Here is a 14,142-nt window from a genome sequence, read left to right on the forward strand (position 1 = left end):
AGGTTTAGGATAGTGATCGAAGGGTAGTTGAAGTCGAGAAGATTGGCTCCTTGGCGGCACATGTACTGTTTGTCCTCGGCAAAGAGTTGAACTACGGTGTTGTTGTATCCAACTGCGCAGAGGAAGTCCAAGTAGTCTCCAGTGGTGAGATCGTAGACAAGACCAGGATGAGCGGCTTTATTTGGTTGGACATGGCCTGAGCCGTAGCTGAAGGGATTTGCTTTCTTGAAGGATTCATCAACCATGGGCTTTCGTCTGTTGTCTCTAGTTCTTGAAGTGGTCATGATAGCAGAGCGGATAGCAGCAGGACTCCATTGAGGGTGAAGTGTCTTCAAAAGACCAACAATGCCGGAGATGTGAGGACAAGACATAGAAGTCCCTGATTCGGTGTTGTAAGGAGTTCTGCGATGGTCAGAGTCTAAGTCCGTAGGGCTTGTGGCTNTGAGGGAAGGCCTGTGTAGGCTAAGTAACCTTTGTTAAAGTACCTTGCCCCGATGAGCTTCCTGATTACATGTGATGGATCAATAACATATCATTTTGCGTGAATATTTCTATAAACAATTAAGTTAAGATGAGAGCTGAACCTGTTACAAGGAACATCCCTATGGCATTTGCCTTTCCACCTAGCCGGAACAGCTCCATACCCTTCATCGCTGAAGCTTTTTGATTCAGGCCACACACCTTCATCAAAAAGTTGAAATATTTAAACACTGAGAAAGGTCCATGACTTGAATATGATCCTTATTCATAACTATGATGATGAATCATAACATCATGAAATGGAACGGAACAAATAAATTCAAACTTTTTTTGGGAATTAGTACCTGTGTCCAAGTTAGCGATGATTGTGTCCTCTCCATATCCTGCTTTATTCCACAGTGAAGACTTGTGAACAACACCATTTTTCTCAAGGAGCATGAACTTCCATGAGTGAGTGGTATGCAGTTTTCTTCCTTTGTTTAAGAATACAGAGACTACATCAGGGTGCTCTGCATATAAAATATGTTTAAAATTTCGTTAGCTGATGAAACCGAAAGGAACTGAGAAGCCTATGTAAAAATATAAGGACTGATGATCTCACTGGCGATTTCTGCAGCTTCAGTTTCGTCAAGAACTGCGGCGAAGCCATTGATATGTCTCTTGTATGAGTAAAAGATTGCTTCTTGTGCATTTTGATGGCTGCAATAGAGAGAAGATAGTTATTTATTGTAATGTACACTACTAAAAATCTCAGACTAAACAGGCCGGTTAGGCTAGTAAATTCGTAATTCATGCAGTAAACGAGTACAATTATACCTTTAGACATATATAGACTTGCCTCGCCTAAAACCCTGAGGAAAACCAATGTACGTACCCCAAAAATCCCTTATTTTCATGTATTCCTCTCTTTATACGTACGTCTAGTTGATTTTGTGCCTCTATATTCCAGTTTGGTTTCAAGACATGGTTACTAAACACAATTTGATTTTTATCTTTAACAAAGATACATAAACAAAAATTAAGTGTCATTAACCTAAAACCATATCAGATGATCCGGTGAGCCGAAATACTTCCCCGTTAGCTTTTTGATCCAATATAATTTAAAACATTGATTTAGCTAGTATTTTTCATTAAAAGAGAGATACATCGGGGTGATGATACCTTCCCACGAAAGATGCGAGAAAAGTGCGATGTGAGTGAGCAACACCATCAAGATGGACTGAAGAGAGTTGAGTAGGATAGGCGTGAGATCCCAAGTACACTATGTACGACTGTTCAATTAGAATATGTGAATTAAACAAGTGCATAACGATCGTGATAGCAAATATATAGAGTTACATAGAAAGAAAGAGAGAGGACCTTTTTAAGAGCAAATGCAGGAGAGGCAAGGAGAGTGACGAAGAGAAGAAGAGATAAACTTTGGAAGCTCATTGTGTGAGAGTATTGAGTACTCACATATCTTCTCATCATTCTCATGTACAAATACTTCTCCATAAATCTCTCTCCCTCGCTATATTTGGCAAATGGATCGAATCACGAATTATCTCAACTTAATTACTATTAAAGTTGGTTGAGTTATTTCAGCATAACTCTGTTATCTCTTCCATTCCACTGTCATTATCTAACTAAGAAAGAAAAAAAGGATAAGAGGATCTTCGTGCATTTTTATCTCCCTATTTTTTGGAATTACTTTCCCTAAGATTTTTTCTTCATTCTTTGTAAACAAATCAATTTTATTTATACAGTATAACGTACATTCATTAAAAAAATTAAAGGAATTTACTGTGTCTCAGTTTATGTTTTAATACTTTATTAGAAACAAAAAATTCGTAACGGATAGAATTTGATTATTCAAACTTAATTAGTATAAACAACATAATTAAGATGTAACTTTTTTCCTACATTTTTAACCCTTTGAAAGAGAGGTTGATTGAACCTATTAGGCTATTTACATGTGATTAGCTAGACAGCCAGAGGTGGGTAACCACACCTCAGACCTCACTACAAGCCTCATGTCAAATTTTCATTACTATTAAATCCCGAGAATCAAATGTATTGGTAGATGACTGGTTTAGTCATTTTAATCAAATTCTTCAGCTTTTTTTTGAGTTTCATAATATATTTCTGCATTAATTCTCGCCGTGGAAATCTCATCTAATATAAAAGACGATTCTAGCTAATTGTCCCCAAGGGAAGTGCAATTTGGTTCATCTCAGTCTCTGATGCTATTTTTTTTTTTTTTTTGTAAATATGTCAAGTAATAAAATAAGAAAACAGGACAAAAAATTGTTTTGCTTGGTTGTATATACAGTAAGTACTCTAGAAGTATGTACAAATAAATATATTTTTCTTTGGCGTACAAGGAAAAATGGAAACTGATAGAGAGAGTCAAATAAAAAAAAAACAAAACACAAGTCGATCCTATGGCTATCCATTTCATACTTTGGTTGGTAATCCTATAAAAACCGAACAATCAATCATATACATATACTTGTCCAATTATGTAGACAATTATTGACTTGAATTATCTAATGAAAGTTTATGAAATTTACAAATTGAGTAGTTGAAAGAGTGTGAAAACAAGAATCTTAAGGTATATTATATAACTACTAGAAGAGAGTTTTATACTAAAACGAAGATTGCTTCCGCGTGGAAAAGGCACTAAAAAGTGCCACGAGTCACTATCTCTTTTTATGTTTTATTAATATCGCTTCTACTTGCTTCCCACGTTTCCATCAAGCTTCCGTACATATCTTCTTGTTAATTTGAATTGAACCACGCGATTCTTTTCAAATGCGTAGGTTTCACGTATTTGGTGTTGTCATGCCTTCGCTGGGGTTGTGCTAGATGGCTCATCGCTGACGACAGTTTTTGACAGAACATTCTTAAAAGAACTACTACTAAAGTATCTCTATTTCTAACAAAACACACAAACAGAGTAGGTAGTTCACTTTCTAGAATACATTTCTGACCAAAAATTAAAATACTAAAAATGAATTAAAAATAGAAGTTCTTATGGACCAAAAAGAAGAAATTAAACGAACCGACATACCATAACCAAAACCAAACCATATGTTTATTTTTTTAATATATATGTTTGAAACTCATAAAAGTGAAACCACACTAACCTTGTTCAAATAGACAGTATTCATATATATAAATACAAATGGATTAAAATCACGAAATTAGTAAAAGTTAGCTTATATCAAATCATTCAAATAACTTCAAGAAGCATATTTTAATTCTGAAGTTCTAAAAGTAAAACAGAATCAGATAATTCGTATGTATCTAGAAACCGTTGATCATCTTAAATTTATTCCGTATAATAATAATATTATCTAGAAGACGGCTGAGTAAATTCACGCGCCCCGCGGTGTGAATAAAATCAACTCATCAAAGTATCAAACTTGAGAGAGTTTATTTGTTGACGTCAACTCAAAAGAGTTTAGTTTTTTTTTTATTTTCTGATGTGTAAGTGTAATCCCAAAATAAAAATATATCTATATTATAAATTACAAAATAAAAGTGTTTTCGAGAAAACACGAGGAAGATTCTCAACCAACCGAAACGACTCTTTCGTTTCTTTTTTTTTTGTAGTTTAGTCTCAAAAACTACGCGGTGTCGTAAATCGTGACCACATAACACGCATCTTCCTTGATTACCCCTTATCTTTCCACGCAATTGCGTTAATACCACACTCTTCGCTTGCCACTTCCTTACCCACCAAGTCACAAGGCTATTTTCGTCATCCTTCACACGTCTTCAGTCCACAAACTCGGTATCTATAAATACTTCCCAAACACAACAACACAAACACAACTACTATCACACACACAAAAAAACTCAAAACACACATAACTTGCAAGATATTATTATTTCATCTTATCAAAACATCATCAGAATAAGAGAAAATGATTGCGAGATCGGAAGAGATTAAGTCGACGGTGGATGTCACGGCGGCTAATTGTTTGATGCTATTGTCAAGAGTTGGACAAGAAAACGTTGACGGTGGTGGACATCTAAAACGCGTTTTCACATGTAAAACGTGTTTGAAGGAGTTTCATTCGTTTCAAGCCTTGGGAGGTCACCGTGCGAGTCATAAGAAGCCTAACAACAACAACAACAACGAGACCTTGTCGTCGTCTGGTTTGGTTAAGAAGGTTAAAACCACATCTCATCCTTGTCCCATATGTGGAGTTGAGTTTCCGATGGGGCAAGCTTTGGGAGGGCACATGAGGAGACATAGGAACGAGAGTGGCGCTGCCGGCGCGTTGGTTACACGCGCTTTATTGCCGGAGCCGACGGTTACGACGTTGAAGAAATCTAGCAGTGGGAAGAGAGTGGCTTGTTTGGATCTCAGTTTAGGGATGGTGGAGAATTTGAATCTCAAGCTGGAGCTTGGAAGAACAGTTTATTGATTGATTTTTTTTTTCTCATAATTTTCTGAAAATATTATTGTTTCTATATCATTCTTTGAATTTTTCTTAATATTTTAGATTATACATACATCTGCAGATTTAGGAAACTTTTCATAGGGATGTAATATATGTTTTTGTTCTGTAAAAATATATTGTTCTTATTATAGCATTGGAGATTTGTATATCTTACTTACTTAGCATTTCCCATTTTGGTGAGTAATATCTCTTTGATCTCTCTCTTTTAATTTTGGCCGACGTGAAAATATCCTATACTATTCTTTTTTCTTTTTGGGATTAAGTATCAATTATTATGTTGTTACCCTTCTCATCACGAATAACAACAACCCGGGATATAGATACTTTATCTACATTTTATACAAAACCGACTCGGAAAGTATACGACTGACATAGTGAAAAATCAAATTTGAAGCATCAGAACTGGATGTTTTGAGAGTGTTATGTGTGATCCTACCATTAGCAACCTTTTCTGTACAAATCAGACAAAGATATTCAACGTGATCGGTCGAATAACTAACGTGATCTAACAACACCACCATATATCTGTATCTCTCACTCTTTTACTATTGCTTGTGTCAAAGCAACGTTGATCATCCTACGCATGGAAGAAGCAAAATGCTCCAGTAAAGAAGAAGAAGGCAGGAGTCCTAGAGCCAAACATGACAATTTTGTCAATAGCTGTGTCAATAGCTGAGGTAGTGTTTTGAATGAGACTAACCACTTTATTGTTAACTATCTCCTCTACCATCTAAGTAAAGCATTAGCCCACGCGTTGTCTTTAGTTTATGATAGTAGGATCAGCTTCAAACTCATCTTTCATACTCAAAACACTACCTCACCTAATATGGAAGCTTCAACTAGTTTTATTGTTGATTGCATAAAATAAAGTGGATCTTCTTAAATAGTCAAAATAACTAAAAATTAAAAAATTTCAAAGTATCAGTAATAATATTGAAGATATAATTTTTATAATGTTCTGTTTCTAATAGTATTGTTATTGTTGTTGGTTTCATGGTAGATAATTAATAGAAAATTATAAAAAAGAAGTTGGTGTCCACAACTCTCTCTATTATGGGAGATGAACGGTCACGATTAGACATCACTCAATACGCGTAAGATAAGCTTCGTGGTACCCGTAACATCAGATCATGCGATTTTTGCTTAATTGCTTTTATGCCTTTAACCAAAAACCCAAAGCATAGCTGAAGCAAAATTCTGGTGCTTCTCGCGCACCGTATCATCACATCGCTCTCCGTTACTTTATTCGCCGGCGAAATTACTCTCTGGCGGCGATCTAGTTTTACCGGCGATCAATAAAAGGTACCAATCTTTCAATTTCTCCAATTAATTTTTCTAGCCATTCAAAACCTCATCACTCCTTACGGCACTCACTCGTATTCGTTCAAAAATTTATCGACTTTGAGAATTCTCAACACTCTTTACTGAGCGATTAGGTTTCAATTTCTTAAAAGATTGATCTTTGGGTCGCAACCAAATTAAAAAAACAGATTTTTATCTACTACGAATTCGTTTTAAAGGTTTGATTTTTCGAAATTGAAGTTTCTGGGGAAGCTCACACTTGCTATTGGACGACGTGAGAGAGATTAAATCGAATCTGAAAGGACAAGAAAATGGTACGCCTCTGAATTTAGGGTTTATGTTGCATAAAGTTTATTTTTTTAATGGGTTTATGGATTGCATTCACTTTGATTTGGTCTAAATTGTATCGTATCCAGTCATATGAAAGCAAAGGTTTCTGGGTTTTAAAGAACAATGAGCATACAAGTGAGGAAGATTCAGTGTATGATCATTCTACAAGAGATGATTCAAAGCGTCCTCATCCTTGGTTTGTTGATTCTTCTTCTCGCTCAGAGATGTTCCCAAACAAGAAACAAGCTGTTGTGCAAGATCCAGGATTAGGGAAATCAAACTTAGGTCTTCCTTTGTGGGAAAGCTCATCGGTTTTTCAATCCGTCTCTAACCAGTTCATGGATCGGCTTCTAGGAGCTGAAATGCCACCAAGACCTCTTTTGTTTGGTGATAGAGATAGAACAGAAGGTTGTAGTAGCCACCACCAAAATAAGAGTATAGCTGATAGTTTTATGGAAAATAGATCTGTTGAATTGTCTATATCTAATGGCGTGGAGGTTGCTGTTACTGGGAGTTGTTTCGGTGGTGATGGAACTAGAAAACTTCCGGTTAGTCGGGTTAAGGAAACGATGAGTACACATGTTACTTTAGATGGTCATAGTCAAAGGAAAGTTGAGTCGTCTTCTGTTGAACCTTGTAGCCGGGAAAACGAGAGTAGCTTTATAAATTTTGCAATGGCGGGTCATCCTTATGGCAATGAGGACTCTCATGGTATCACATTTGGTGAAATTAATGATGATGAACACGGTGTTGGAACTAACTCCAATGGGGTTGAAAACTATCAGTCTTATGTTCAGGATCCTATTGGAACATCTGCTATGGTTTATGGACAAGAAACTGGGAGTTCACAGACCAGCAGTGGAGTTGTAAGTGAACAACAACAAGTGGCTAAACCGAGTTTGGAAACTCTTCCAAAGAACAAAGCAGAGGCCAAGACGTCAAAGAAGGAAGCTTCCACAAGCTTTCCTTCAAATGTCAGAAGCTTAATATCAACTGGTATGCTCGATGGTGTTCCTGTCAAGTATATTTCTCTCTCGCGAGAGGTAAAACTTAAAATTTCTTAGCTCAGCTGTTCTTATTTAAGCTAACCATTCTCCTGAAGCCTTTGAGTTTGTAATTGCATCGAAACAATCTTAATATCAGGAGCTTCGAGGAGTCATCAAAGGATCGGGTTATCTCTGCGGATGTCAAACTTGCGATTTCACAAAGGTAACTCTACAACATAATTTTTTTTTTTCTTTATGTTGCTGGAACACTCACCGAATGATCTTTTTGCTTTGACTCTAATCATTCAAGGTGCTTAACGCGTATGCATTTGAGAGACACGCTGGATGTAAAACAAAGCATCCAAACAATCATATTTACTTTGAAAACGGGAAGACGATTTATCAGATAGTTCAGGAACTGAGGAACGCTCCAGAGAGTATGCTGTTTGATGTCATTCAGACTGTATTTGGTTCTCCTATTAACCAGAAAGCTTTTCGCATCTGGAAAGGTTCAACCCTCTTTTTCTTCTTCGTGGATATGTATTTACTTACATTTAAGTTTCCTCTAATGTCATGTTTTCTATTTGGTTCAGAATCATTCCAAGCGGCGACTAGGGAGCTTCAGCGGATCTATGGCAAAGAAGAGCGTTCCTTTTGAATGTAAAGTATTATTGGGAAGTTGTAAGATTGTACACACATTTTGCTGAATCTTATTTTTAGTAAACTATTCGTTTTTTTGCATCATTATGTAAAAAAGCTTTAAGAAAGTGATGATGTAAGAGAGAAAGCAAAAGTTAAGAAGATATTTGGAGAGTTATAAGGTATAGTTAAATAATTCAGCCACAGTGTCAGTTTCAGAAAGAGATGATCCGATATGTCTAAGAACGAACGATTACTTGAAGATTCTATTACCCCTCATGAACAAACTAAAAAAAGGTCAATTAAGAACAAATCAGCAAAAGGAAAGAATTACAAAAGCGGCACAAGATAAAATATGTTCTTTTACTTCACTTCAATTTTAGAGCTATTGAGACTTTTTAAGTTCCACAGCATGCAGACTTCTGTGTCGCCTGTCCGGCTCCAGCCGCCTGGTCCGTTTGGCTTATCTTGATCGTTGCAGGCTGAAATGAATGATAAATTTGTGACAAAAAGGGTTTCTTTTCAGTTCTTTGGACCAAGAAATGTGAAGTGAAAGAAAAGCTTAAGGAAAATTTAACAAGTAATTATTAACCTCTGCTTTTGAGTCAGTATCAGCGAGCCTCTGCTTTATGTCCTTTGCAATCGAGAAAAAAACTTCTTCCACATTAAGATTTGTTTTGGCACTCTGAGATGTGGAGTTTACTTATATTAGCTATGTAAGCAAACAAATACGACCAATGTAGTCTAAACTGTTATCATGAAATTAAACATTTAGAGATAATGTTTGGCTTACGGTTTCGAAGAACTTGATTCCATATTCGTCAGCAAGTGCTTGACCCTTTGATGTTGGCACAGCCTGAAAAATGTGTCAGGGACCAAAAACGCCATTAGTTGGATATCACGTGAATCAGGACGTTGGATAATTTCAGTGTGAATGAACTAGCTCGTAATGTACCCTCTTGCTCTCGTCCATGTCAGCTTTGTTTCCTATCAAGATTTTGTTGACATTATCCGAAGCATGTTGTTCGATATTGCGAATCCAGTTTCTGATGTCTGCAATAAGGTCAAGAGAACAGGTCTAGAACAAAACAAATAATGTAAGACCAAAGATGTAGTCAGTGTGTAGATAGAAGAAAATTTACTGTTGAAGGATGACTCGTCTGTGACATCATACACCAGTAAAATGCCCATTGCTCCGCGGTAATAAGCTGCAACAATGCCAAAGGAAAACAGGAACTAAACATTAGTTTCTTCAAACTAGTGTTGCAATCAATTTAAAACAACTATATATCCCCAACAAATCAACTGTACAAAAGCATTAGCCATACATAGCATCAAATTGTGACTGTTACTAATCCTCCCTAAATCAATTTCCAGTGGGACTATGTACGTTAAGTGCACACTATCATATGAAAAGAGGGTCTGACTGACCAGTGGTGATGGTTCGAAAACGTTCTTGACCAGCAGTGTCCCAAATCTGGAGCTTGATACGTTTGCCATCAAGCTCAATAGTTCTTATCTTAAAATCAATGCTGCCATCAAACAGAAAACAGACTCAGAGAGAGAAACACAAACAGAGATCACAGTCTCTTAAATCTCTTTTACATGGTTATAGGAACACAAACCCAATAGTGGTGATGAAGCTAGTGGTGAAAGAGCCATCAGAGAACCTTAAAAGCAAACAACTTTTACCAACACCTGAAACCAATCCCAAAGTTACAGAGATCTAAAACACACACCTTTTTATAAGTTTCATAAACTCGTATATGATTCTGACGAGCATGGATTCGAATTTTTCAACGTTTCGGCAAACGACGCAATGACTAGATCGGTTTTGTGAACGAATAGATAAATAGATTCAGTGAATTCAAAATTTATCGATGATATCGATTGGATCCCGAAGAGAGGGAAGACGACGTACCGCTGTCACCAATGAGAAGAAGCTTAATGAGGTAATCGTAATCGGCTCTAGCCCTAGCAGGTGGAGCAGCCATCGAATCTAAATTGGAACAAACAAAAACAAAAACAGAGATCAAATCAAAAACCAAAGACGACGAAGGAGATCTAAAGTCTGAAGAATCAATGCGTACCAGATCAAAATGATGCAGAGAAGAGAAGAGAAGAGAAGAGAGCGTGGTTATAGTGAAAATGAAGCAGAGAGAGCGATGGAAATGGCGGACGGCTAAAATACGCCTCTCCTGATTTAACTCAAGTTTACTCTGCTTTTGCTTCTTCTTCGCGTGCACGATATTATTACCTCCGGCGTAAGTTAGCCACTTGAAAAGGAGAGAGCGATCATAGTCCCGACAGGGCCCAAAAATAATCAAGCCCATTAATGAATCCTTTCTTTGTGGGCCTTTCCTGATGGACTAACCAGGAATAGACACGTGGAGTTGAACAGTGACAAATCCATAAACTTTGACGAAGGGATCGATCACGCATCACGCATACATAAATCATAAAAACTAGAAAAGTCACAAAGCATGGAAAGGTAGAGGGTTTATAGGTATGCTTGTAAGGTACTCGTTGCCAACCAAATTTAAAGTTGACATTTTGTTTTTCCGATTCTCTCTAAAGATTTAAAGTTATATATATGTGGCCTGTGGGCATGCACATCTATTTCACTGATCAAAGAGAATCATTTGGATAAAGGAAAATAAGAAGATGGAGTGATAAGAATATTTTGTTGACATCCTTTGTTTGATATAACTTGTATATATAAACATTTCTTTTGATATCATCAGTCATCACCAATGTACTGTAAAGTATACACTTTATACCATATTGATATAATGATATGCCTTTCCAAATCTACTTTTAAAAATTTCACAAATATTTCAGTAAGTTAACTTTATACTATATATTAATATATATATATATATATATATATATATCAACAAATTGGAGAGTCCCGACACTTAAATAGAATGGAGGTTTAGAGAAAAGGGGATATATTTCAGTAAGAATTTTAACTTTCCATATGAATATGTAAGCATGCAGACAAAATACTAATTGCTAAAAGGACTTTAAGTCCGGGAGACCCGTTTTACCAAACAAAATATGAAAGTTGAATCCATCCCATTTGTCACAAGATTCCTCTAATGACCCTTAACTTTTAGCTAAATCGTGACAAAAACACACCTTCATTAACATTTTAATCGTGAATAATAAGTCGGTGGTCCATCATTTTTTGACTTTGATTGACATCCTAAACTTTCAAATTAACATAAATGCATAGGCAATAGCTTTAAACAACTAATACTTTCTTAATTATGGACTTTTTCTTTTCCAACATTTTTGATGGATTGTAGTATATTAGAGTAATATAGAAAAGTAGGGAAGAGGAGAAAGATGTAGAAGTTCCCATATCTTTAGATTCTTGTTACGTGTGTCACTCTTATTATAGCTTTAACGCGATGGTCGCTCAACGTGAACGACATTGTGCCTTTGTATTTCCCACTAAGAAAAAAAAAACAGTAATCATTTCATGTGTATGCGTATATACATATCGCTTTTGTTTTATCAACTTTCTTATATAAATGTACAAATACAATTTAATAACAACCACAATAATATGGAATACAATTGTACAACGGCACGCAACCATCAGAGTTAATAGATTCTTCAAAGCAAATTTACTATCTTTGTAACATTTCTATTAGTAAGTTATGATACAGAAACAGGATTTGATAGAAGCTACCATTGTTTCTTTCCATTTCTTTAATGAACGGTGTACAAAACATTAGGCATTAATCCCCTAAAAAAATATACTGTAAATTAATTGTTTAATACACAAATTTACCAATATTGATTTACATATCTACACATCTACAAAAATTTACCAAATTTGCCTCATAAAATTTACAAATCTAGAGAAAAAATAGAACTCTATAAAAGATTAAGTAATAAATATACTTTGTAGATTTTTTTTTTCTAAAAATGAAAAATACAAATAAAAAAAAATAAGAAGAAGACATTACATAAGTAACGTTTCACTTTCACCTACTCCAAAGTTTTTTTACCTATAAATAACTCTGTAGCCTCATTTTCCTCTCAAACCATCATCACTTCTTTTGCATTGTGTGGAAACTTCAAGTTTTTTTTCTTCATCTTCCCTAAGTAACAAACTTTCTCCAAACAGATTTTATATTAAAAAAAAAATCAAATCAAATCTCAGCAAGAACTAAGATGAAGTTCCCGGTTGTACAATTTTTTATCATCTCTTTGCTCGTCACATCTTCTTTGTTAATGCTCATTACCGCCGATTCATGTAAGTATAGTATACACAATTCATTTATATTTCAAATATATATACATATTTTGTATTAAGCTTTCTTAATTTGTGGTGAATAAAATGAGCAGCATGTGGAGGAAAATGCAATGTGAGATGTTCAAAGGCAGGGAGACAAGATCGGTGCCTCAAGTATTGCAATATATGCTGCGAGAAGTGTCAATGTGTACCTTCGGGCACTTATGGACACAAAGATGAATGTCCTTGTTACCGCGATATGAAGAGCTCCAAAGGCACACCCAAATGTCCTTGAACATGTTCAGAAGATGATTATCTTTACATTTTACATACAGAAAATATTAAGATTGTGGTTGATGCATATATAATAAGCTTGAAATACTCCTTCATGTATGATAAGTATGAGAGATCTTGCCAATAAAATGAAATAATATATTTTCAATTTTTATGTTTAAAGTTTTACGTATATCAATGGCTCCATGTATGAACTATGCATAATATGTTGATTTACTTAAATTTTCTACTCCAATTCACTATCAAAATTTTATTAAAATTACAATATTTGTTCTAAACCGATGATTATGTATAGAACGTGAACCATCGAAACAGGATGATGTTCTCGATCAAAACGTTCGTATACCAAATGAATAAAAAAGTCACGAACGTCTCGATTGATAGTATTGGCTCAAGAAAAGCATGGTTTTTTTTTTTGGAAACAGAAATTGAAAAAACTGTCTATTCATAAGTCTTCAACAACTTTTGCGCAAATCCCAAAACGAACAAAATGGCATATTATCTAAAGAAACACAAACACATCAAAAACTCTACTACCCCTTAAACTTTGAGCTCAATCGAATTCCTCTTCTCACCAAAAGGAGAAGCGCAAAGTATCATCACAGACGACAGTAAGATTCTCTTCTTCAAGCTTTTTGGTTCAGTAAAAGAATCCAAGAACCTTTCCACCAACATTCTTTCTCCTGGCTTCTTCATGGTCCATAATACCCGCAGAGGTAGTAAGAACGATGTAGCCAAACTGCACATTTCAAGAATCCAATGTAAGATCACTAAAGATTTCTCTACATAATACATTTAACCCAAACAGAACCTATCTTATCAGAAAATACTCAACAGTTATTCAAGTTTTGTAACAGATACAAGAATTAGCATTTTAAAGAGAACAATGACTAAAAAGACAGACCTGTCTGGAAGGAAGAAGACGAGCAGTCCAACCTTCAATCTCCTTAACTCCAACATCAAAACGAGGACTGATGACTCCACATTTGTTTAGTCTTCCATTAAGCTCCACAACAATCTTGCCAGACCTGTGGTCATCAACGTACTCAAACTCACCAATGTAACCTGCATTTCCATATATTTTTTTTAAAATGTTACAGTTGAGCAAGAACAGTAACAGAGGAAAATGTAATGAGCTTAAACAATGAATGATCATCAGCATACCGTGCTTTTGCATGACGATAAGGAACTTGATGATGACTTTAGAAGAAGGCCTGATCATGACTTGCCTCTTCCCTCTCTTCTCAGCATTGTACATACTCTTAAGAGCATCGTTAAGCACACTGATCCTCACCATTCTTCAAAAATTTTAAAAACCTGTAACCCAAACCAAAAACAACACAAATCTGAGCTTATTCGAAACCTCCATATATAAGTAACGAATTCCAAAAAAAAAAAAAAAAAAAAC

At 35.5% G+C, this 14,142-nt stretch overlaps 6 protein-coding genes across 7 annotated transcripts in view; 3 read left to right on the forward strand and 3 right to left on the reverse strand.

Annotated features, from left to right (window-relative positions):
• LOC104763586 (subtilisin-like protease SBT5.4) lies at positions 419–2,132 on the reverse strand. Its single transcript, XM_010486942.2, has 6 exons — positions 1,840–2,132; positions 1,642–1,751; positions 1,082–1,179; positions 825–989; positions 585–681; positions 419–503 (listed from the first exon to the last, which is right to left on the reverse strand). Exons 1-6 carry the CDS (start codon positions 1,972–1,974, stop codon positions 419–421), a joined length of 690 nt encoding a protein of 229 aa, XP_010485244.1. The 5' UTR covers positions 1,975–2,132.
• LOC104762097 (zinc finger protein ZAT12-like) lies at positions 4,288–5,118 on the forward strand. Its single transcript, XM_010485325.2, has one exon. It carries the CDS (start codon positions 4,392–4,394, stop codon positions 4,896–4,898), a length of 507 nt encoding a protein of 168 aa, XP_010483627.1. The 5' UTR covers positions 4,288–4,391; the 3' UTR covers positions 4,899–5,118.
• On the forward strand, positions 6,074–8,296 carry LOC104762098. Of its 2 annotated transcripts, none has more exons than XM_010485327.2 (6): positions 6,074–6,236; positions 6,455–6,550; positions 6,653–7,609; positions 7,710–7,775; positions 7,863–8,061; positions 8,146–8,296. In XM_010485327.2, exons 2-6 carry the CDS (start codon positions 6,548–6,550, stop codon positions 8,208–8,210), a joined length of 1,290 nt encoding a protein of 429 aa, XP_010483629.1. In that variant the 5' UTR covers positions 6,074–6,236; positions 6,455–6,547; the 3' UTR covers positions 8,211–8,296. The 2 variants fall into 2 exon arrangements, with proteins under 2 accessions (XP_010483629.1, XP_010483628.1); XM_010485326.2 differs by having other exon boundaries at positions 6,076–6,236; positions 6,477–6,550.
• Positions 8,445–10,448, reverse strand: LOC104762099 (ras-related protein RABE1c). The gene is made up of 9 exons (XM_010485328.2): positions 10,282–10,448; positions 10,113–10,190; positions 9,817–9,889; positions 9,623–9,723; positions 9,334–9,399; positions 9,147–9,244; positions 8,985–9,047; positions 8,784–8,876; positions 8,445–8,673 (listed from the first exon to the last, which is right to left on the reverse strand). The coding sequence occupies exons 2-9, from the start codon at positions 10,183–10,185 to the stop codon at positions 8,590–8,592; spliced, it is 651 nt and encodes a 216-aa protein (XP_010483630.1). The 5' UTR covers positions 10,186–10,190; positions 10,282–10,448; the 3' UTR covers positions 8,445–8,589.
• LOC104762100 (gibberellin-regulated protein 10-like) lies at positions 12,228–12,888 on the forward strand. Its single transcript, XM_019239972.1, has 2 exons — positions 12,228–12,461; positions 12,554–12,888. The coding sequence occupies exons 1-2, from the start codon at positions 12,380–12,382 to the stop codon at positions 12,733–12,735; spliced, it is 264 nt and encodes an 87-aa protein (XP_019095517.1). The 5' UTR covers positions 12,228–12,379; the 3' UTR covers positions 12,736–12,888.
• LOC104762101 (40S ribosomal protein S15a-1) overlaps positions 13,097–14,142 on the reverse strand; it is a 1,589-nt gene continuing 543 nt past the window's right edge. The window contains exons 2-4 of the mRNA XM_010485329.2: positions 13,899–14,051; positions 13,639–13,799; positions 13,097–13,473 (exon numbers count right to left, since the gene is read on the reverse strand). Of these exons, the coding sequence (XP_010483631.1) occupies positions 13,375–13,473; positions 13,639–13,799; positions 13,899–14,031 (393 nt within the window). The 5' untranslated portion in view covers positions 14,032–14,051 and the 3' untranslated portion in view covers positions 13,097–13,374. The remainder of the gene's footprint in view (positions 13,474–13,638; positions 13,800–13,898; positions 14,052–14,142) is intronic.

The sequence above is a fragment of the Camelina sativa genome, chromosome 18 (genome assembly GCF_000633955.1).
Source record: "Camelina sativa cultivar DH55 chromosome 18, Cs, whole genome shotgun sequence".
Classification (NCBI taxonomy): Eukaryota; Viridiplantae; Streptophyta; class Magnoliopsida; order Brassicales; family Brassicaceae; genus Camelina; species Camelina sativa.

What these genes read in the sequence shown, in the direction of transcription:
- LOC104762098 (XM_010485327.2), top strand. An exon ending in ATATTTCTCTCTCGCGAGAG is followed by an intron (nt 7,610 to 7,709) that starts GTAAAACTTAAA and finishes TCTTAATATCAG; the next exon opens with GAGCTTCGAGGAGTCATCAA. An exon ending in AGCTTTTCGCATCTGGAAAG is followed by an intron (nt 8,062 to 8,145) that starts GTTCAACCCTCT and finishes TATTTGGTTCAG; the next exon opens with AATCATTCCAAGCGGCGACT.
- LOC104762099 (XM_010485328.2), bottom strand. Translation starts at nt 10,185, where the DNA reads ATGGCTGCTCCACCTGCTAGGGCTAGAGCCGATTACGATTACCTCATT. An exon ending in ACATGGACGAGAGCAAGAGG is followed by an intron (nt 9,048 to 9,146) that starts GTACATTACGAG and finishes CACATTTTTCAG; the next exon opens with GCTGTGCCAACATCAAAGGG. An exon ending in ATACTGACTCAAAAGCAGAG is followed by an intron (nt 8,674 to 8,783) that starts GTTAATAATTAC and finishes CATTCATTTCAG; the next exon opens with CCTGCAACGATCAAGATAAG.
- LOC104762097 (XM_010485325.2), top strand. Translation starts at nt 4,392, where the DNA reads ATGATTGCGAGATCGGAAGAGATTAAGTCGACGGTGGATGTCACGGCG.
- LOC104762100 (XM_019239972.1), top strand. Translation starts at nt 12,380, where the DNA reads ATGAAGTTCCCGGTTGTACAATTTTTTATCATCTCTTTGCTCGTCACA. An exon ending in GCTCATTACCGCCGATTCAT is followed by an intron (nt 12,462 to 12,553) that starts GTAAGTATAGTA and finishes TAAAATGAGCAG; the next exon opens with CATGTGGAGGAAAATGCAAT.